Source organism: Capsicum annuum, chromosome 1 (genome assembly GCF_002878395.1).
Source record: "Capsicum annuum cultivar UCD-10X-F1 chromosome 1, UCD10Xv1.1, whole genome shotgun sequence".
Taxonomy (NCBI): domain Eukaryota; kingdom Viridiplantae; phylum Streptophyta; class Magnoliopsida; order Solanales; family Solanaceae; genus Capsicum; species Capsicum annuum.
The window spans coordinates 72,751,072-72,775,571 of record NC_061111.1 but is presented as its reverse complement, the minus strand read 5'-3'; the positions used below and the strand labels follow the sequence as shown (position 1 = coordinate 72,775,571).

The following is a 24,500-nucleotide window of genomic DNA, read 5'->3' as shown; positions in this document are numbered from 1 at the left end:
GACATGCAGTAAACTTATGTTGCTCGGCATGTGTAAACCGACATAACTCATAACTGTAGTGAATTTTTTATTAAAAACACTATAAAACCAAGTGTATTAAATATTTTTATTAAAAACAAAACTTCTGTATATTGGTTGTTTTTATTTTTTTAAAAAAATTAGATATAACACAATTAAATAAAACTGGTTAGTGAACCGACATAATGACCAACGCTGAGAAGTACATGCGTCAACGCCGTCGCCGAAAAATACATATGCCAATGCCGTCGCCGTTGCCAAGAAACAGTTAGTGTTTCTTCCTACCCAGTCGATCATCGGCATGTCGACAACTTACATCGACAACGTCATTTCTGTTTTGTAACTTTACAGTTCACCGGTGTAGTCGTTGGTCGGAATTTTTTCAGATAACTCGCCGGCCTATCCAATGTTTCCCCTCAAATTTCTAGTCAACGAGTCCGAAATCGTTTGACCGAATCGGAGACGGCGGAAGCGTCCGCACCCGCGCCAGTCTCGTGTCGAGACGGGTTCAGCGGCAAAACTGCCAAGTCCGAGCAACATAGCTCGCAGGCACTTGAAAGATTACACTAAATGGCACAACCCCAAGAGGACCCTTTGGTCACAGTTCTTATAGGCAAACTAACTTTCAGAATAGGTTGCAACAGAGACCACCAATAATTCTATACCTGAACATTGTCGTAAAGTTCAAACAATGGCACAGCAAGAAGTTTCAGATTTTTGGGTACTGCAAAGTACTCTTTTTCAGATAAGTGAACAAGGTAGAGCTTCTTACACTCCTGCACGATATTCAAAGAGTCAACTAAATGAGGCAAATATGAAACAAGGATAGATCAGCAATTCGGGAAACAATGGGATAGATCAGTCGATCAAAAAAAACTTTATACTACTGTACCTTAGGTTTTGTTATGTGTGGAGGACAGTATGGATACATCGAGGTTTCAAAGTTCGGCCTCCACCAGGTGGCCACGCACTCACCTATCTGCATTTACAAATGCCACATCATAGGAAGATGTATAGACTGATATTTCAAAAAAGAGAGACAGAATGAAGAGAAACCAAACACTTCAATGAAAATCAATAGCTATGAATGGAACCTTCTACGAAACTACAACACAGGAAGATGCATAAATAATATTTTCATACACACATCCACGCACACACACAATGTGTTTTAAGTAGAGAAGTCAATCACTTAATGTGGATTAATATAGTTTGAAGAAGGAAACCTTCTAGGAAAATACAAAAAATTCGTCAAGTGATTAATGCAGTGGAAACTCAATCGCAACCAGCTAAGGATAATCCTAGATCTCCAAGTTCAAAAATTGGACAGAGTCCATTAAATTACTCGCTGTGACAAGTACAAAATAACCTAGACAATTGACCCCAACCACATTTGAAATGGGATCATGAATAGCAAACCATTCCCAACTAGAGTTGTCAAAGTGTGTGCAAAAGTTGGTCAACATGAATGATACTAAAAAGCAAAATATGTAGTCAACTCCTTAAACTTGAGAAAAGTTAACATTTAGGCCTCATTTGTTGTTATTGATAGCCTGAATTTGAATACACATTTGAATATTAAGATGTTGTATTAAGATCTGAACACTAAATAATTGAAACTATTTATTTTTTCAACATTTGAATGTATAAAGTTTACTTTATTTAAAAACTAATAAATATAATACTAAATACTAAATAATCTAATACCACATCAACAAAATATTTTTAAAAACTTAAATGAAGGTTAAGAATAGTGGTTATGGGCGTCAGTTAGGGATGGTGTTGTGGGTAATAGCTAGTGGTGATGGTGGCTGGCAGTAGTTGATGTTGATAGTTGGTAGTGGCGGCTGATAATTGTGGTGGATGATAGTGATAGATAATCGTGGTGGTCAATGATAGCAGTGGTTGGCGATATAAAGTCGTGGCAAATGGTGAGATGGTTGTTGTGGAAATGGTTCAGTGGTGGAGGATAAATATGGCTAGTAGGAGTGATAACAAACTATAGTGATTGGCTGAGGTGGTGGTTGTAGCTGAAGATGGTGCGTGGTAATAATTGATAATGGTGGGCGGTGACAATGTTAGTTGATAATAGTGGGCGGCGACGACAGTGATGAATCAATGGAATTGGTGAACCATCATCTTTGTAGAAATCTTTCAACAAATAGCTTAATGATATCAAGTTTTGATCTATCTATTTCGACTCATTAAGTGGTAACAATTAAAAAAATGCAGCTAATGTTAAAGACTTGACCTAGAAATCAAACGGTTAAAAGACTTGAGATTTGAATGATTAATATAAGAACTGTTAAGTGCAAACAAATAAGGTGTTAAGACACCTTCACTGCAGGTGCAATCCATTGAACACTACAGGTATCTTGAAAACAAGAGGTATCTTGAAAACATTTCTATTAAACCTTTCAAAAGCGACCAACCAAAAAATAAAGGGCATATAGTATACTTGCTCGTAACATGGTAAAATGAACAAAGAGAAAATGGCTCTTGACGGAGTAGGATTTTCCTGTCAGACAACAAAGAGAGAGGATACGGGGAAGAGAAGAGAGCCAAGTACATTGAACGGAGAGGATAAAAGTGAGTCAGTATATTAATTCCTCATCCGCAAATCAGCCCTTCTATGGACAAAAATGTCATTTCAGAAACATATATAGTCATTCATGCTGATAACTTCCATAGACGCCACAATCACAAGAAGATCAAGAACCTGCTCTAAGTAATTTAACAAGATTACAAGCACAAGACCTTCAACACCGGCATCAAGGAAGATTTCAAAGGAGCTCCACAATATTTCCAGTGCATTTGCAGTCTAACTTATGGACTTAGAAGATGGGAAAACAACAGATAACACTTGAAGAACTTTGGAGAGGCTTTTACAATATCGCAACCAGTATAGCATGTTGGGAACTTGAGCACAACCTAACAGTTTAATTATGATCTTTTGAACTGAGTTTTATTAGTTTAAACTTAAGCTAAAAGTGGCACATACTTGTCACATGACACTTGGGGGTCGTTTGGTTGGGAACAAGTTATCCCAGGTAGGGCTGTGCAAAAACCGAACCGACCGATAAACCGAACCGATAAAAATGTTATTGGGTTATTGGTATTGGGTTATTGGGTTAACGGTTTTTTATTGGTTTTATAAAAAATTTTATTGGGTAAACGGTTCGGTGTCGGTTTTAGCTTATTGGGTTACCGGTTAAACCGATAACCCAATAAGGATACACTAAGTTATTGTTTTATCCCTATTTATGTTATATATTTAAATCTCTCACTCTTTATCTATCTATCTCTCTATCTCTCTCTATATATAGAGAGAGATATGTGTATGTATATAGATTATATGCACTACTAATTCATAATTCAGTGATTCACAAAGTATTAACCTATTCAGGGCAACAAAGGCACAATATAAAGTTCGTCTATTATCGTAAAAAAAGCTTGAAGCATTTATAGCTTCCAACAATTAGGATTCAATTTTTTTCCTAACTAACATTCAATTCAAGTTAAAAGATTCTTGGAAACTAAAATGCATTGCGTAGGTTTTGGCAGTAATTAAGATTTCATTTTTTTGTGTTAGTTACTATTTCTATTTTATAAGTATTTTCTTATTGGTTAAACCGAAAACCGAACCGTTAAGGACCAAAAACCGATAAACCGAAACCGATAAGAAAATATCTTATTGGTTTTACATATTTAAAAATCGAAAACCGATAAACCGAACCAATAACACATAAAACCGAACCGAACCGACCGATGCACACCCCTAATCCCAGGATTAGTTATCCCACCATGTATATGGGAGAACTTATCCCATCACTGTGATATAAATGGTGGGATAAATAATCCCCCGACTAAATAATACGTCCAACCAAATGCGGGATAAAATAATCCTGCATTTTATTCCGGGACTATTATACCTTATAACTCATACCAAACGACTCCTTATGTACCTTTTGTTAATTGCTGATTTCCTCAATTTAGACATATAGGCCTAATTAAAAAAGACCAAGGGATTTCTTTTGCTGTAAAATATATTAGAGAGTATAATAAAGATATTACAGATAGTTAACTTGAGGTTGAGTACCATGTCATCAATAGTTAGGTAAGTTGTTAGTTAGGTTGTTAAAGCTAATTAGTGGAAGGTTAGTTAACAGCTGTACATGTTGACAACTGTACATATCAGATATTTTGTATTCAGTTGATTAGTGCTAGTATGTATATAAATAGAGGTGTAGTATATGAATTAGGCAGTTAGTTCAATCATCATGTAGTAGTTTCTATTTTCATCTTTGTAACAAATTGTGTGTGTATGAACTGATATGCTCTGAATTCACTCGTAAGCTACTTCGAATCGGTGTTTGATGTACAAATTAACATGGTATCAGAGAGGGAATGACTATACTGAGAGTTATCGATCTCAAAATTGATCAACCTTCTAAATTTATTCTACTGATTTTTGGTTTTGCTTCATATTCAAGTTCATATTTGAGCAACAATGGTGAAGAAGATTGATCATGATCATCCGTTATTTCTCTCACCTTCCGATGTACCAGGAGCTGTACAACTTGGGATACAGCTTGTCGAAATAGAGAATTACACATTGTGGAGTCATGCAATGCAGTTGAATCTTCTTACGAAGAATAAATTGGGGTTTATTGATGGGAGCATTAAGAAAGTTGATTTTACTGATAAATTGGAGAAAAACAGTGGGATCGGTGTAATGTGATGGTTATCTCGTGGATAATGAGTAATGTTAGCAAGGAATTGATTAGTGGAATATTATTTCGATTGAGTGCAGCTCTTGTGTGGTCTGATTTGCAGGAACGATTTGATAAAGTGAACATGTCCAGAATTTTTCACTTACACAAAGCCATAGTTACACACACTCAAGGTATTTCCCCTGTATCTGTGTATTATTCCAAGCTCAAGGATTTATGGGATGAATTTGACTCCATCATTCCGCCACCTGCTTGTGATTGTGCCAAATCAAAGGAATACACAGAAAGCATGAGTAGACAGACATTATTACTCTTTTTGATGGGCTTGAATGACAGTTATGGTCAGGCTAGGAGCCAAATACTTATGATGAATCCACCACCTAGTGTTAACCAATGTTATGCCATGATCATACAAGATGAAAGCCAGAGGGTTTTAGGTGTTGAGAACTATGGTACAGGTGAAGGAATTGCACCTACTGCATTATTGTCTAATTGAGCTGGTGGTTCTGGTAGTGGATCAAGCTCAAGAGGCAGAGGAGGTAGAGGATACAACCATTTGCAAAGGCAACCAAGAGGACCTTACTGTGACTATTGTGACATGAAGGGGCATACCAGAGATGACTGCAACAAATTAAAGCATTGTACTCATTGTAACATGCAACGACACACGAGAGATTTGTTACCAACTGATTGGATATCCACCCGATTGGAAGGGTAAAAGAGGGGTCAATATGGTTCATGCTGCAGATGCCATCACAGCTGGAAGGGGTAAGAGACCTTAGTTGGAGTCCTAATCCACAGGTACCAACACAAAGATCTCAGAGGTATGGTAATGAGCAGTACAATCCTCATTCTAAGTACTATTCTCAACCAGGAACTAGCTATGGAAGAGGAACAATCCCTTACTTCACTCCAAACCAATATAATCAAATACTGGACATATTAAACAAGCCAAAATTGCAGGACTTAAGTGTAAATATAGCAGGTACATTTGCAGGTACTTCTTTATGTAAAATAACTGGTGATAGTTGTGTAGAGTGGATTGTAGACAGTGGTGCTACTAACCACATGGTAGATAATGAATCCTTGTTGAATCATGGATTGATAGTGACCAATCTAGGAAAAGTTCATTTAGCTATCGGTGATTTAACCATTAGTACTCACTCAAGGAATACAAGGTTAACAGAAGGTGATGTAGTTAAAGATGTGTTATGTGTACCATCTTTCAAGTTCAACCTTTTGGCAGTTTCTAAATTGACTAAAGAGCTGAAATTGTTGTGCTTTATTCTTCCGGATTTGTTCATCCTTTAGGATCTCTCTTCACTGGGAAAGTGAAGGAGATTGGTGAAGAGAAAGAAGGATTATACTTGTTGAGAACAAAAAGACAACATCAAGCACAAAAACATGGTACAAGATCCTTAACAGCAGCTAAGAGAAGTGATGACGATGGTGGTGTGTGACATAGAAGACTAGGGCATGTGCCTATGAATGTAATAAGAAAGATTAGTATGCTAAAGACTGATCATAACCTTGCATTATCTCATTGTAATATATGTCCATTAGCAAGACAGATCAGGCTTCCTTTTCAAATCAATAATAGTAGAAGTGTCAATTGTTTTGATTTGATTCATATGGATGTATGGGGACCGTACAAGGCTGCTACGCATAATAACATGAAGTTTTTCCTTACATTGGTTGATGATCATTCTAGGTGGACTTGGGTGATTCTAATGCACCTTAAATCAGATGTTTCTACTATCTTGAAACACTTTGTTTTAATGGTTAAGACTCAGTTTTGGGTCACAGATTAAGGTTGTTAGATCAGATAACGGAGGAGAATTCTTTAACTCTCAATGTGATGAATTGTTCAAAAACTGTGGGATAGTGCTCAGAGTTCCTGTCACATACACTACAACAGAACGGTGTAGTGGAAACATAGACATATTCTAGAGATAGCTAGAGCAATTAAATTTCAAGGGCATCTACCAATCAGGTTTTGGGGAGTGTGTATATTTGCAACTATGCATATTATCAACAGAATTCCTTTGTCTGTTTTAAATAATGTATCTCCCTTTGAGGTGATGTTTGGAAGATCACCTGACTTGTCTTATATGAGGATAATAGGATGTGTGTGTTATGCAACAATTCCACACAAAACAGATAAGTTTGGGCCCAGGGCAGTTAAGTCAGTTGAGCATCACACATTCTTCATTAGCAGAGATGTGATATTTACTGAGACCATTTTTTCTTTTCAAACTCAGAATGAACACTCAAATGTGCTGCAAAATAAAGTTGATAATATTGGATCAAGTAATGACTCTTTAATCCATGAGAATTCAGACTTGGAGTTGAAGGATGATGTTGCAACTTTGTAAGGAAGAACTGCAGCTGGAACTCTGTTAGATGATAGAGTTGATGGAATTGAAGAGAATATCCCTGCAGCACAAGGGGTGGATGTAGGTGTGGATACTCATGTGGAAGAAACCTCACAGCCTGTTCGAAGAAGATCAACCAGAACAAGCAAAGTACCACTCTGGCAAAAAGACTTTGTGACATCCACCAAGGGTAAGAAGTCAAATTGTCTCTATTCTATATCAGATGGTATAAACTATAGTCATCTCTCCAAATCTTATCAATGTCTTCTTGCCAACTCGTCCATAGAAACTGAACCAAGCACATACTATCAAGCTATACATAATAGCAGGTGGGTTCAAGCTATGAAAGATGAGATACAAGCATTAAAAGATAACCACACATGGGAGCTAGTTACTCTGACACCAGGAAAGAAAGCTATAGGGTGTAAATGGGTGTATAAAATTAAGCATAAGGCAGATGGACAAATAGAAAGATTTAAAGCTAGGTTAGTAGCCAAGGGCTATAACCAGAGGGAGGGATTGGACTATCAAGAGACATTCTCTCCAGTTGTTAGGTGACCGTAAGAACGGTTTTGTCTATTGCTGCAACAAAATGGTGGAACATCCAACAAATGGATGTTTAAAAAGCTTTCTTGCAAGGATATTTAACATAAGAAGTATATATGCAGCTGCCACAAGGTTTTCAACATGATAAAAACAGTGAGTTGAAAGTATGCAAGCTTCTTAAGTCATTGTATGGACTTAAGCAAGCTTCTAGACAGTGGAATGTTAAATTGACTAATGCCTTGGTTGCAGCAGGTTCTCAGCAAAGTCCTTTGGATCATTCTCTTATGACTAAGAAGAGCACAGATGGAATTGTAGTGATTTTGATCTATGTGGATGATCTACTGATGACAGGAAGTAGCGCAGAGTTAATTGAAGAAGCCAAACAAGTTCTGAAAAACAATTTTAAGATCAAGGACCTAGGAGATCTCAGGTTCTTTTTGGGAATAAAATTTGCTAGAAGTGCAGAAGGCATGCTAATGCATCAAAGAAAGTATGCCTTAGAGCTCATTTTTGATTTGGGATTGGGAAGTTCAAGACCAAATATCACCCCAGTAGAGATAAATCAGAAACTTACAACTTATGATTTCGATGTCTTAGTTGGAAACAAATCTGATCCTCTCTTGATTAATGTAGGTGAATATCAAAGATTAATTAGGAGATTGTTGTATCTTACATTGACTAGACCCTACATCTTTTATGCAGTACAAAGTTTAAGTCAATTCATGCAGGCTCCAAAAGAATCTCACATGAATGCAGCAATCAGAGTAGTGAAATATGTAAAGCAGTCACCAGGAATGGGAATTTTGTTATCAGCAAAGCCTACTGGTTCTTTGGAAGCTTATTGTGATACAGACTGGGCTCTTGTGTGAACACTAAAAGGTCAGTCACTGGATACTTGATTAAATATGGGAATTCTCTACTTTCATGGAAATCAAAAAAGCAGTCTACAATCTCAAGAAGTTCCGCAAAAGCAGAGTACAGAAGTCTTGCTTCCACAGTTTTAGAAATTACGTGGATCATTGGTTTATTCAACACATTAGATGTGCCTTTAACATTGCTTGTTCCCTTGAATTGTGACAACAAAGCTGCCATCCAAATTACAGCTAATCCCGTGTTTCATGAAAGGACCAAGCATATTGACATTGACTGCCACTTTATTAGAGAAAAGGTTTTGAGTGGTCTTGTAGATATCCGTTACTTATGCTCATCTGAGCAACCAGCTAATGTTCTCACCAAAGGCTTGTGCAAGAATCAGCATGCCTATCTCATATCCAAGCTAGGTATGAAGAACATGTTCATATCACCTAGCTTGAAGGGGGCTATTAGAGAGTATAATAAAGATATTGCAGATAGTTAACTTGAGATTGAGTGTCATGTCATCGGCAGTTAGTTAAGTTGTTAGTTAGGTTGTTACAGATAATTAGTGGAAGGTTAGTTGACAGTTGTACATGTTGACAACTGTACATATTAGATATTTTGTATTCAGTTGGTTAGTGCTAGTATGTATATAAATAGAGGTGTAGTATATGAATTAGGCAGTTAGTTCAATCATCATATAGTAGTTTCTATTTTCATCTCTGCAACAGATTGTGTGTGTATGAACTGATATGCTCTGAATTCACTCGTAAGCTACTTTGAATCAGTGTTTGATGTACAAATTAACAAAATAGCCTCCAAAAATGCGAGGCATCTAATTATGATATTTTCTTAGGATGATTAAAATTAAGTTCTCCCTAATGAGACTTAAAGAGACCTAATGGTTCTTGAAAAGATCCTATGTTGAGCGGACTCTTCAAAATCCTTGCCGCACCGGTGTCGACAAGACATATATATAGGTGTAGGATCCACACCGAATTTGGTCAACTCATTTTGGATACACTTTGACTACATCTATGACCAAGTAGATTGATTGGGTATTTAATTTGATTTTGTAGGTTTACGTCATATACATAGTTATATAAAGTATTAGAATGTCATGCGATTGATTTCATGAGATATCTTATGAAAAAAATATTAGGTGGTTATAAAGAATTAAATTTTATTAGTTTTAGTTCAATACCTTTGATTAATCGAAATATATGCCATAATATACATTTACCGGTCCAGACACAAAGTACCGTACTCGGATCCACACCCCGAGTCCTAAAATTTATGTGATGAACGGCCGCTAGATCCCTACCCGTAATCGAGTATCTGCACCCAAGTCCAAGCACCATAAAAGAAATCTATAGATCATCCATTCAAGTGAGTGATTTTCCTTGATGTAATCTAATTTCCTTCTTGTTTCTCGATATCTTAGGTTCTTTATTGGTAACCTACTGGAGTTGCTTTGGTTTTATACATTTCAATGCCTTGCTCGATTGAGGGGCAAGATCCCCTTATTTTATAAATGTGGCGTCCAACTACGGACCAACTTAGCAGCATCTCAATTAACTCCCACGAGATACCTACTACTTCCCACCAACACAAGTACCACATAACTCAATCCACCAAGATTTGGACAAATGAGAAGAAATTACCTAGTGTTTTGTCTCTGACTTGAACCTGAGACCTCATGGTTCTCAATCCATTTCATTGAACACTAGACCACAGCCTTAGGTGCAGGGTCAAGATCCCTTTTCTTGAAGTTCTTGCTAGTTCTGGAGTCTTTTTGCAGTCTGGTGTCTTTTCTTGTGTTTCTTTCTAGATTTTGATATGGTTTTGTGGTTCTTACTTGTACTTGGTCTGGTCTAGGTGTATATACTTCTTATTCTTGAGTCATATTGTTCAAGTTTTGATCTTTCTTGTGGTCAATTGTGTCTCTTCTTGAGTTTCCAGGGTTTCTCTATTCTTTTAGTATTCTTGCTTTGTCTTTCTCGTCCTTGAATTACTCCTGGCAGTGAGTTTCCTTGCTCTTTCTCATTTCTGAATTCTGTATTGGTTGAATTGCAGTTTGCTGCCCATCTCTTTGCTATCACAAGCTCTTAAAAGAAGCCAAAAACACATATTGTGCAATGTCAGCACAGTGTGTTCAATAGTCACATCTTTAACATACATCTAGTGCTCAATATGCAACATTCAATTAAAATCTAAGTGAATTGTTTGGCAAGTTGAAGTTGAAGGGATGTAGTTGTATTCAACATACAAAATGTACTTTAAAATTATGACGAACTTTCAGCTTTTATACAATATAAAGATGACCAATACTATCCAATCCTTGGTTCTTTTCTGATGGAGTAAGGAAATTTCATTGGAAGGCATCAAGAAGATGCAAGGCAAAACATTACAGCAAAAGAAGGTGTCTGCTCCTATACAAAAAATATTTCCATACAACATAAAGTGTGTCAAATACCTCCCTATCCCTATATTTCCTATATAAAGAAAAAAATCTACTCCCTCCGTTTCAATTTGTTTGCCTTAGTTTGACTAGGCACAGAGTTCAAGAAAGTAAAGAAGAATTTCAAATATTGTGGTACCAAAATGTCTTTTAATCTTTTGATCTTGAACATCCACGTGGCATATCGAAATTAAAGAGTTTGCCAATATAGGAAAGAGACATTCTTTTTTAAATAAACTAAAAAGAAAAGTAGGACAAACAAATTGAAATAGAGTTAGTACTAAACATTGTAACAGGCACCAATATTACCTGCCAATCAGGCTGAAGGGCAGGAGAATTAGCTGCAAGTTTGCTGGAGAGTTTCCTTTTCAAACCCTCAATTTCTGCAAATAACCAAAGAGAAAGAAGAAAAACGTAGAAACTTAGCAAGAAGTTCACGACTTACCAGAAATACATAGAGGAAGTACTGGTGAGTATAGTCCAGTATCTGGACATAATGTAACAACTAGTGGAGCAGGTTAGGTCCAAACATTTATTCAGGCCCAAAGCTCCTTTATTTATTATCTGTGTATTTTCGGGTCAAATATAAATAGGACAAGGCCCACATATGTAAAGGGAGATTCTCATTTTCATTGAATGAAAAAAGTATCAGATATTTTCGTTTCCTCTCTAGAAACTTCTCTTCCTCATTGAGAATGTCTCACATTAATGGTAGTTCTGTGAATTTTATCATGGTATCAGAGCCGAGATCCTTCTAGATCTGCTCTTTAGCTTGCTTCCGATCCTACCCTCACATTTTTTCGTTGATTTTTTGGATGTTGAAGCTCTTATGTTCGTCGGAGTTTATGGTTTTTACCGGAGATTTTCTGGTTTGTGTGTAACTGTGCGTCATCCGAGTTGTTTTCTCGCCGGAGTTTATGTTTTTACCGGAGATTTCTGAACGTATTGGTTGTCGTTCCATCGGATTCATCTACCTTTTCGTCAAAAGAGTTTTCTATAGTCGAAGGCCGTCTCCTTCCGGTAGCGAAGGTGTTGGTAACTCATTTTTTACCCTGCTCGTTTGTTCCTTTACTTGTGAGCATACGTATGGCGACATCTGCAGATGCTTCTGCTCAGACAATCACTAATCGCACTGTATATCATGCTGAGGATTACACTCATCCTTGTCATCCCCTTTATGTTCACCCTTCCGATGTGTTGGGTGCATCCCTTGTATCTTCCATTTTAGATGGATCTGGTTATGCTAGCTGGCGTAGAACTATTTTAGTTGCTTTATCGGTTCGTAATAAGCTAGATTTCATAGATGGTTCTTCATCTAGACCCCCTGAGACTTCACCCCTAGCTAGACAGTGGCAACGTTGTAATGACCTTGTTGTCTCTTGGCTAATCAATTCTCTTTCCAGAGACATTGCTCGTAGTGTCGAGTATTCTGCTTATGCTAGGGAAATCTGGGTCGAATTAGAGGAAAGATACGGGAAAGCTGATGGGGCTAGAATATTTGAATTGAAGAAGGATTTGGCCCATATTTCTCAAGGTCCTTTGGACATAGCTTCGTATTTTAATGAAATAAAGCAGCTCTGGAATGAACTTGCTTCTTTGTGTGCAAATACTACTGTTGCTTGCACTTGTGGGGGTGTTAAGAAATCTGATGATGAGCAAAAAGTATATCAATTTCTGATGGGTCTCAATGACACATACATACAAGTGCGCAACAATATCCTTATGATGAAACCTCTCCCTTCTATTGGTGGTGTCTATGGTATTCTCTTGGCAGATGAAAACCAGAGAAATGCTTCTTCTGTTTCTCAGTTTTCTCCACAATCTCCACAATCTGCCTTTTTCCAGGCTGGGGTTTCTAAACAAAATTTTACTTCCAAAGTGAGTTTTGACCCATCTAAGGCTTCCTCTCTCGTCTGCAAGTACTGCGAGAAGTCGGGTCACACTATTGACAAATGTTATAAACTTCATGGCTTTCCACCACATTAGTTCTCTAAGCCACCTCCACCAAGGAGAACTATGGCTCATGCTGAGCTTGATCTTTCTACACAACAGGTTTGTATTACTGGGAATGATGATTCTGTTTCTGACCCAGAACAGTCCCAACCATCTGAGGTTCCTGGTCTCACAAAAGGGGAATATTCCAAGTTACTTATGCTACTACAGAGGGCTCAAATTCCTCCTGCAACTGTTGTACCTTCCTCTGTAACACCTTTAGCTTCAGTTTGCTGGTAAGATGTTGCACACCTGTTTGTTGACTAAAATAGATAAGACAACTTGGATTATAGATTCTGGAGCTTCTGATCACATGACCTCTGATTTGTCTCTGCTCTTTAATGTTCAACCTTTACCTGTTCCTTATCTAGTGTCTCTACCTAATGGGTATAAAGTTATAGTCACCAATATTGGATCTTTAACTTTATTCCCTGATTTTATCCTAACAAATGTCCTATATATTCCTAGTTTTCAATACAACCTAATCTCTCTGTGTCCAAATTGGTTGAACAACTGATTTAATTCTTCAATTCACCAAATCTGGTTGCACCTTACAGGCCCCTTCTCTGAGGAGCCAGTGGTGCTTGGTGAACCTGACTGTGGTCTCTACAAGCTGTTCAGATCTTCAGACCCTATGAGTGCCCCTCTATTTTCTTTTACTTCTACACGTGATCCTGTTATCCTTTCTGTCCCCTTCCCTACTAGTACTTCTGTTCCTTGTAGACCTGTACATAATGATGGTACTATTAATAAAGCTGATATCTTGTGGCACTACAGACTTAGGCATGTTTCTTTTTCAAAATTGAATGTATTCCCAGCATTGCTGATTTCTTATCAAAAACACAATCTTTTACATGTCCCATTTGTCCTCTAGCTAGGCAATCTAGGATACCTTTTGCACCTCATACTTCTGTGTTTTCTTCCCTATTTGAATTGATTCATATAGATACTTGGGGTCCCTATTATACTCCTGCATATGATGGTTTTAGGTACTTCTTAACCATTGTCGATGACTATACTAGGGCTACTTGGACTCACTTGATGGGTGCTAAGAGTAATGCTTTTGATCTTCTTCAATCTTTTATTACCTTGGTTGAAACCCAATTTCAAACAAAGGTGAAGGTTGTTAGAAGTGATAATGCCTTAGAGCTTGGCTCCTCCTTAAGAGGCATCCAATATTTCTCTTCCAAAGGAATCATTCATCAAACCTCTTGCCCTTACACTCCTCAACAGAATGGGGTCGTTGAAAGAAAACACAAACATCTCCTAGAAACATCTAGAGCTTTGCTTTTCCAGTCTCATCTTCCTATTAGGTTTTGGGGTGATTGTCTCTTAACTGCCACCTATCTCATTAATAGGTTTCCTTCTCCCATTTTGAATAACCAAAGTCCTTTTGAATTATTTTACAATAAAGCACCACTTTATTCTCATCTTAAGGCTTTTCGGTGCCTATGCTACTCTACTGTTCCCATTCCACATAGGGATAAACTCTCTCCAAGAGCTGTTCCCTGTGTCTTTGTTGGCTACTTTTTTGGCAAAAAGGGATACAAGCTTTATAACCTCCAATCAAAGGTTTGTTTTGTTTCTAGGGATGTTGTTTTTCATGAAACTATCTTCCCTTTTTTGTCAACTCTTTCTTCCTCTCCTCCCATGTGTCCATTTTCTTTCTTCTTTTATGATGATCCTCTAGTTTCATCCTCAGCATCTGTCCCTGCAGCCTCTACTGTTCCTTCCTCTATTCCTGCTTCTTCTTCTGTACCTCCAGCTTCTCTCCCTTCAAGGAGATCCTCTAGAACCTCCAATCCTCCCCCTTATCTTCAAGACTATGTTTCCCATTCTTCTTTCTTACCTGATTCCAGCTCCAGATCTGTTTCTTCTTGTGCTTCTATGCTTGGTCACCAATCTTCTCAAACCTTATTTGGGCCTAACTCTTACTCTCAAGCTGATGCCTTCCCTCAGTGGCAGGATGCTATGAGACAAGAGTTTACTGCCTTAGAGGCTAATAACACTTGATCTATTGTCCCACTTCCCCTTGGCAAGAAACCCATTGGCTGTAAGTAGGTGTACAAATTTAAATATAGAGCAGATGGTTCCTTAGAAAGGTATAAAGCTCGTTTGGTGGTTCGGGGGGACACTCAGATTGCCGGTATTGATTTTCATGAGACTTTTTCCCCGGTTGTTAAAATGTCTACCATTAAGACTCTTATTGTTATTGCTGTAAAACATCATTGGTCTCTTTTTCAGCTTGATGTGAATAATGTTTTTCTTCATGGTGACTTGGATGAAGAGGTGTATATGAAACTCCCTCCTGGTCTTACTGTTTCTAGCTCTATTCCTATGGTTTGTAAGTTGAACAAGTCCCTTTATGGGCTTAGACAAGCTTCTAGGCAATGGTATGCCAAGCTGTTTCAAGCCCTTCATTCTAGGGGCTATCATCACTCTTTGAATGATTATTATCTGTTCACACGAGGTTCTGGTGTTTTCCTGGTTATCCTGGCTGTTTATGTTGATGACATTGTCCTCACTGGAACTGATCTTGAAGAAATTTCTGCCCTTAAATTATTTCTTCACGATCAGTTTAAGATCAAGGACTTGGGATTGCTTCACTATTTTCTTGGTATTGAAGTCTCATATTCTTCCTCTGCTCTTCTGTTACATCAAAGCAAGTTTGTCCATGATTTACTTAAGGATTACAATTGTGATATTTCCTCACCAGTGGTCTGTCCACTTGAGTTTCATGCCAAATTATCTGCTTACATGGGAGACCCTTTATCTCAACCTGAGGTCTACAGGAGTTTGATTGGCAAACTCAATTTTCTCACTCATACTAGACCTGATCTTTCGTTTGCGGTTCAACATCTGAGCCAATTTATGCAACATCCTTGTGCTGCCCATATGCGAGCTGCCTTACACCTTCTCCGTTACTTAAAGGGCACTCCTAGCCTTGGTTTGTTTTTTAATAACTCAACTGATATGTCTTTACAAGTTTTTTGTGACAGTGATTGGGCTTCATGCCCTGACAGTAGACGTTCTGTTTCCGGATTTTGTGTGTTGCTTGGCGGAAGTTTGGTCAGCTGGAAATCTAAAAAGCAGCCTGTCATCTCTATGTCTTCGGCTGAATCTGAGTAGCGTTCCTTGAGCAAGGCTGCAACTGAAATCACTTGGTTGCACCGATTACTTTCTGATTTTGGATTCTTGTCTTCCCTGCCTATTCCAGTTTTTTGTGATAATCAGTCTGCCATTCATATCGCGAAGAACCCGGTTTTCCATGAACGCACTAAGCACATCGAGTTAGATTTTCATTTTGTTTGCAATAAACTGGGTGATGGGTTGATTAGCTTACATCATACTCCGAGTGCTTCTCAATTGGCTGACATTTTTACTAAGGCGTTACCTGGTGCTGCTCATCATTTTCATCTTGGCAAGTTGGGTGTTTTGTCACCCTCCAACTTGAGGGGGGTGTTGAGTATAGTCCAGTATGTGGACATAATGTAACAACTACTGTAGTAGGTTAGGTCCAAACATTTATTCAGGCCCAAAGCTCCTTTATTTATTATCTGTGTATTTTCGGGTCAAATATAAATAGGACAAGGCCCACATATGTAAAGGGAGATTCTCATTTTCACTGAATGAAAAAGTATCAGATATTTTCGTTTCTTCTCTCTAGAAACTTCTCTTCCTCATTGAGAATGTCTCACATTAATGGTAGTTCTGTGAATGTCTCACATTAATGGTAGTTCTGTGAATTTTATCAAGTACGATAAGAATTTAATTTTGATAGTATGATAAGAATCAACATGTCACAAATAAAACTAGTACGATAAGAATTTAGATAGTATGATCAGAATCAACATGTCACAAATAAAAATAAGAACATACCATTTTCTCCAGGCTTTAGGCGTCCACCCGGAAGTTTGCAAAATGTGTTCCCAATTTGCAGAAGAAGAATATGAGGATGATTATGTTCTTGTACCTGTGAATTTCACACACAATTAGGGGGCGTTTGGTAGGGTGTATTATTAGAAATAGTCCATGTATTAAGTGTGGAATTATTTAGTATCATGTTTGGTAGGATTTTGTAACTAATACATCCCATTTGGTGGTATTAGTTATACATAGATTTTAATACCATGAGAATAATATGTATAAAGACAAAAATATCCCTCAAATTCTTTTAAGCATTTTTTTTATTTTCTTGATTTTATTTTTTATATTTGTACTAATAAATTTATTTAAATAATTATTTTACAAATTTTATTATTTAGAGAGAGTTGTCCGTTGCTAAATAAAATTCAATATGAATCGAATATGGAGGGTAGAACGTGCTATCAAGGATTTCGATAGTGGAACATCACACCTGAAAATTAGTAACAAATTTTTATTCATATTTTAATTTTTAACTTGACTAATTTAATGAAATAGAAACTCCCATATTCAAGGATATAATTGTAAAGGAGATTTTTGCAGCATTTTAAATCAAACACAATTCATGGTATATCTAGTTTTTAATACAATAAACCAAACACTTGATAAAAAATAGTCCAAGCACTACAATCCCTGCAATACTAATCCCTGCATTGCTAATCCTTGCATTACTAATCCCTGCATTACTAACGACCCATTAGTGTCTGGTAATATCTGAATATTTGCTAACAGAGAGTCATTTGATAAAACAAACTTCTCCAATCAGCTTAATTTATGTGCCAAACTAGGAATTTCACATATCTTCTATACTTGTATCACTTAGCCATCTATCTCTACAGAATCTATATGAAATGTAAAAACTGCAGAATTTCAAATTTTCAATAGTGCGAGCTCTTCTCTTTTTTTTAAGATTTGGGGGAAAAGAAAGCAGTCAATAACTCATCTTAGACTCTCAATTTGATGTGCATATATTCATTATTTTCCCATCACAAAATCTTGACCTGCTAATAGTACCTCAATCTTATTCCTCCCCTTTAATACATCTTGAGACCTGCTAATAGTACCTCTATGAAGGAGATAGCATAACTCATCGGCAGTCTCAACATGGAAATAACTGCTCAAAAGGTGAGTCACTACCAAAGTGAAGAAAGGGCTTGATCAATGAAAAAGATGTTCTCAATCCCGCTGTCCTACACATCTCTTATTCACACTAACTCACATGGTTCGCCAGTTCTACCAACTATACCAAAATACTCAAGAAGTATGGGAAATAACTCTCTAAATGAATCATCCCTCAACTCTGAAATAATTAGGTTCCATTATATAAATCCTATGGTATTCATTCTTATCTATTAGAGAGGTTCTTCAAAACTAGAAATAATCTAAACTCAGATTTATCCCTGCACTGGCATGCAAATCTATGACTAACCAAGAATATATAACACTGAACCTACTGTGAATGTAATAAGAACTAAGATTTAATCCCAACGAAATGAGCCATTCATAGATCCTTTATTTCCTTCGTGTTTTTAGCTAATCCACCTTGATTTCAGGAGATTGTCTTTTGCAGCAATTTCTGTTGTCTACCTTAATAATTACAATCATCATAATACTGCCTCCACAGGAACAGGCTCAAAGTCTACTTAGGACATGTTGAAATTATTCCAGGTGACATTCTTTCATTAACCCTCTATACCGTCGCTTGCATCCTCTATTTGACTAAACATTTCTAACCTAGTCCAGTTTTGTACAACCACACATCTATCTGAACATCCACATTAATATGACATTCACCTACTGGATATTCTAGGCCTTAAACAGTCACTATCACACATATTGATAGTCCAAGCCCCTTCTTAATATTCCACTTCTTGTTTTGTCCAATTTTCTGATTCAAGCCCTCATCATAACGCTGCAACACAAATCTTCATGCCAGACTTGTCGCCCACTGGAAAATTAACCTTGACTTTGAAATTTAGCATAACCAAATATGCTATCATATGCTCTCTCCGGGTTAATTAACATCATATGGAGATTCTTCCTCCTTCCCAAGAAACTTCAAATAAACTTTCTATGCTAAAAGAGAGCATACAGAAATATTCAATTCAACCATTTTGCTAAATTTGTCAAGTCATAATATCAAGAGGAAAAAAATCAGCTAACCATAATCATGGATGAGCTAGCCAACACAATACTAGATGAAGTCTCGTAGTGTATGCTATTTGCGGATGATATTGTGTTAACTGATGAAACTACGGAAGGTGTCAGCCAAAAGTGCTTGAACTACGGAGAAGTACTTTAGAAAGTAAGGAGCCAACTTGTTTGCAGTATAGGATAAAGTAGTCATGGTATAAAATTGTACAACGTTTGTTCCTCTGTTTGGTACTGTTTTCTTTCTTGTATAAATAATCATGTATAACTTATACATGAATCATCACATTGTTTTCTATCACCTCATCAAATTGACAAAATTTCCCTTCTCTCACGTTGCCTGTTGAGATTGGCATCATTATTCTAAAGTGATAAAGGCAACTTTACCAAATCAATTGACCTTTTTTGCTAATTATCTGAACATTTACGCACATTTAAATTATCATGAAAAATGCCTTTGGGTTAAATAACATTGTTTCCTTGTAATCATTATGAGCAATGCAAATCCTAAAAAGGAAAAGTAAGATTATTTGTTGAGGGTTTAAGGGTTGTCATCATTATAGCTAAGCAACCTTCTGTCTACTTGGCGTTGGATACAAGAACAACAATATACCTAGTGTAATCCCACAAGTGGAGTCTAGGGAGGGTGAGTGTCGCAACCTTACCTCTACCTTGTGAAGGTACAGAGTTACCTGGAAGGGAGTGCAAAAGAAAAAGCAGAAGTGCCACAAAAGAAGAAAAAGAAGAAGCGAGTGTCTATCCTTTTTAAATTGTCGCTCAGTTTTCAATTACTTTACAAACACCAATTATATTCTAAGCAGCCTTGAAACTTGATATCTGTGAAAATCACCCATAACATTTGATTGTGATCATGTTATCTACATTGCCTTTTTTGTTCCATAAGCCCAAGCCAGGTCTTTCTTTCCTCCGATTTATCTATTGATAACACTGAACTAGATTGCTATTACTAGGAAAATGAAAGCAATTCATCAATATGCACAAATTGTTACGCGCCTATGATATTCAGACTACAAGGAACCAAAAGAAATAAAAATACAACAGCTTTCAAGGAAAAAAAGGAACGAAAAGAAATTAATCAATCATGTAAAGACAGTAATCAATTTATCAAATTACGAAAAAATTGAAAAAAAGATAAGTCACTTCAATAGATAGATTTATTCAAATAATTTATTTGATTTATCACCAAACTTTAATTATCAACTACCATAATAATGAATGTGTGCTACTTAAAATTTTTCATGTAAATGGTAAACAGATTTTCGTCCCAAGAAACAAATTAAAGAAACAAACAAACAAGCTTTATTAGAAAAATTACTGTTTTATACGACCCACCAAAATATAAACCATACGTAGTAGTTATAAGTTAATAAAGAATGTGGACACAAGAAGCCAAATGTGTTACATGTCTTTCAAAAAAATATTGTGTGTCATGGATAGTAAGGATTCATATAACCAATAACCTCAACTTGCTTGGATTGAGGCGTCATTATTGTTGTTGTTATTTATGTTCTCACCAAAAAGTGAAGCTACCGAATAGGTATTTATTAACAAGGCTAAGGACTCACCTTATATCTTCTAATATAATGTTGAAAATACTATAATATAACATAAAAATAAATGAAGGGATTTCAAAGACGGAACAGGGATTGTCTTTCAGAAAGAGAAATACAAAGAGAATAGGCAAAGAAGGCACATAACAGAAAAAACAGAGAAAGGCTTTATTTTCAAAATGAGGATGAAGAACAGTTCCCACCAAGCTCCAGTCTAAAGCCGAAAAAAAAAAAACTTTCTCAACTTAAACTCTGATGTTCATTCTTACTTCTGTTTTCATTTAGTCTGCTTTTTTTTACTTCTCTTTTTTTAAAAAAAAAAATTCTCATTCCATGACAAATAAGGAGTCCACTTTGTCAAAGAACAGACATTACGAGATATGTCTCGCTTTCGCCGAGCTGCACTTTAACATCTGGAGTGAATGCTCTTTAACAATGGGTCACTTCAAACAGAAAAAGTGAGGATGCCTCGCCTCAGCTCCCTTAGTGGCTTTACGCAATGAGCACTTCTTATGATACAGGTATAGAGCCTTGAAAATTTGCTTTTTCTGTAATTGATGTAACATTATGACAACAAGAATGCATCTAGAAGGAAATTACAAGGCTAAATATATGTTGTAATGTTGTAAATCTATGTCTCAACCAGCAAAAGAACATCAGCAAGACTTTATATAAAACAACATACAAGAAAATTAAGGTAAATATATATTCAATCAATACAGGTTATGACACCATTCTTAAATAATGAATTTCAGTACAATTGTTTGCACTTTACAATTAGCCTAACTGTTCTGTTTCTGTTTCTCTTTCTTTAGGTCAAGTTTGCAGGCATCTAGGTGCTCTGTAAACAAAACTAACCTGCTTTATAAGTAATAGTCAATAAAATAGCAACAAGATGTGGCACACAGAATTTAAGTTAGTATCTAGCGCATTACCAGACATATATATCCACCCCAGAGGCTCTTTGAGGGTCAAGGATTTCGGAAAAAGTGATAACAATATCAAAAAGGGGTGAATTTACAGCTAACGGGAATTAGAAGAAGCATTAAAAATTGAGATGAACGATGGAGAAACATACCAAGAGAATTCCTTCAACACTAGACCTTACACCCTCCTTCATGTAGCTGCAAACAATACCTTATCTTAGGTGTTTGTTAGTAGAAAAAGTATAACATCTTGAGTATTAGAGAACCTTAGTACCAGTTTAGGCATGAATACTAAACTTTGGTATTTTTGCAAATGCTTTAGTACTGAAATTCTCTGGATTCCAAGTGCAATATTGAAATATCGAGACAAGGATCTATTAGAAACAACCTCTTTATCTTTACGAGATCGGGGTAAGAATTACCCTCAGTGGGATTGCACTGGATATGTTATTGTAGTTGTAGTAAATTCACCAAACCATTATTTTAAGTGAATCATGTTCAAAAATAACTTCTACAAGCTTTTTGTTTGAACTTGAATTTAAAAAAAAAAATCAACTTCAACTCAAATATTGTCTTAACACCTACTTACTTTCTTAGGCAAATAATTAAGTACTCCCTCCGTTCTAATTTATGTGGCACAGTTTGAATTTCGAGAGTCAAATAGTTTAATTATGAGCATGTATTCAGGCGTGGAATCTTTAATGAGTCATTTGGTACACAGCGCCACATTTGGTACACAGGATAAGGTGGGATATCTTACATTAACCTTGAGATAAAATTTGGTATTTGGCAAATCGTAGAAATTTATATTGTCTACCAAATACAATATAAAACTTATTCCAGGCTTATTCCCAGGATATCCCACCTGAACCCATTTAACCTGGGATTATTTTATCCTTTTCTTTTAATTTTTTTAACCCTTCCCTGGAGCTCCCCCACACATTTTACTCCTTTAGTGACTCGAACATACCAACTCAGGGTTGGAAGCGAGAGATGCTGACCATTCGAGCAACTCCCTCTTGTTGAAATTATTTTATCCCATCTATGGTGGGATAAATTTACTCAAGCGATTATAATCACAGGAAATTTAGTTCATGTACCAAACGACTCCTAAGTTTTTAAAAATAAAATTAACATATTTAAAAACTATGTAAAAAACACTCTAGGGTTTTAAGAATCTATTTGTTCAAGTACAAAGACTAAAAAAAATTCAAGTACAAAAAAAGGGAACGTACTTGACTTTCATACGAGCAAGGCGATCAACGACGGATGAATCCTTTTCCATGTTGGGTTCTTTTGTACCAAATGTATAGCTAGATAGTGGATATGTATTAACTATACTTGATGTCACCATTTTCCGTATTTTGTTTATGTATTCTACCAGTAGACGGCGACAAGGCGAGAAACTTCGACGACGGTTAACTGGTTTGTTTCTTTGCTCCTTTCTCTCTTACTCAAAATGATTTACCATTAAATCAGCCCTCCTCTTTAATTTTGACAAAAGGGTCAAAAATTACCCCTCTAATTCGACCTATTATCCATTTTGACTTGGCATACCGTGTCAATACGGGCGGATTCAGCCCATTCAAGTTAGCCTACACAGGCTTTGAAATTTAATGAAGCAGATTAGGATAGCCCATTATCTTGATGAGCCAACAAAAAGTAATTCCAATCCATCACTCTGTGTTTCGCGGGCCTCAATGGGCCAACTTACTTTTTTAAAAATATTATTTTTATTATTTTATTAATTTAAATTTAAATTTTAAAATGTGAATAATAAAAATATTTCCAGACCTCACTTTGTGGGAATACACTAGGTCTGTTGTTGTTGTTATCGTTGTAATAATACAAACATTTACAAGAAACGCATGGTCTTACTACTTGATAATCAAGTCTAAAATTCTTAAAAAAATAATCCTAATAAACTATAAAACTAAATAACTTTTGACATGATACTGTCCGAACAAAATAAAGATATTAATAAGCAAACTAAACATTAATGAGTAACAATATAACTAGTTTAATTAGGAATAAGTAACAAAATTAGTACTCCCTTATCCCTCATATCAAATAAGCCCTAAGGAATTGTTGGTGTAAAGCATAAGATAATAGTCTCGAGATAAAGTATAAGATTATTTTATCTTCCATTTAGTTGAAGTTATTAGGTAGCCCCAGAATTTATTATCTCACTATTTATGTCACAGTGATAGGATAAGTAATTCCACATACATTGTAAGATAACTTAGCCTAGGATAGCTAAGCCCGAGATAACTTGTTCCCAACCAAATGACCCTTAAGGGTTTTACCTAAGGTTTTAAGGAATCTTTTTGTCCAAATTCAAAAGGAAAAAAAATTTCAAGTACAACAACATACTCAGTGTATTCCCACAAAGTGAAGTCTAGGAAGGGTAAAGTGTACGCAGTCTATACCGCTACCTCAAGTTAAGTAGAGAGGTTGTTTTTGACAGAACTCCAGCTCAGGAAAAAAAAACTTCGAGTACAAAAAAAAAAGAAGAGGAACGTACTTGACTTTCATACGAGCAAGACGATCGGCAACAGATGAATCCTTTTCCATTTTTGGTTCTTTAGTACCAAATGTATAACTAGACAGTGGATATGTATTCACTATACTTGATGTCATCATTTTCCTTTTTTTTAAGACCAAACCCATCGATAGCCCCTCAAACAAATACACTTAGAACCCTAAACTAAGGCTTGTACCTATTAAACCCCTAAACTCTCCCCCCCCCCCCCCCCAATTTGGTTCCAATTGAGCATTTTTTGCCCACATCTCATCAGCTTCCATGCGCGTGTCTCCAAACGCCACTGATGTGGAAAGTTATTCCACTTAAAACCCTCCACGTGTAAAAACTTAAAACCCTCCACGTGTATAAACTAACTCCACATATACTTAATACATTTTAATTTTAAATGGAAAAAATCTCATTC

General features: G+C 36.4%; 1 protein-coding gene across 2 annotated transcripts; it reads right to left on the bottom strand.

Moving 5' to 3' along the window:
• Nucleotides 1-683: 683 nt before the first annotated feature.
• On the bottom strand, nucleotides 684-24,210 carry LOC107855654 (pre-mRNA cleavage factor Im 25 kDa subunit 2; the record flags this gene model as incomplete). 2 transcript variants are annotated; one of them, XM_047402018.1, is given in 6 exon segments in its annotated part: nucleotides 684-794; nucleotides 911-997; nucleotides 11,298-11,371; nucleotides 16,860-16,953; nucleotides 21,705-21,750; nucleotides 24,077-24,210. In XM_047402018.1, coding segments are annotated over 6 exon segments (531 nt in total), but the record flags the coding sequence as incomplete, so codon positions are not given.
• Between the last annotated feature and the right edge of the window lie 290 nt (nucleotides 24,211-24,500).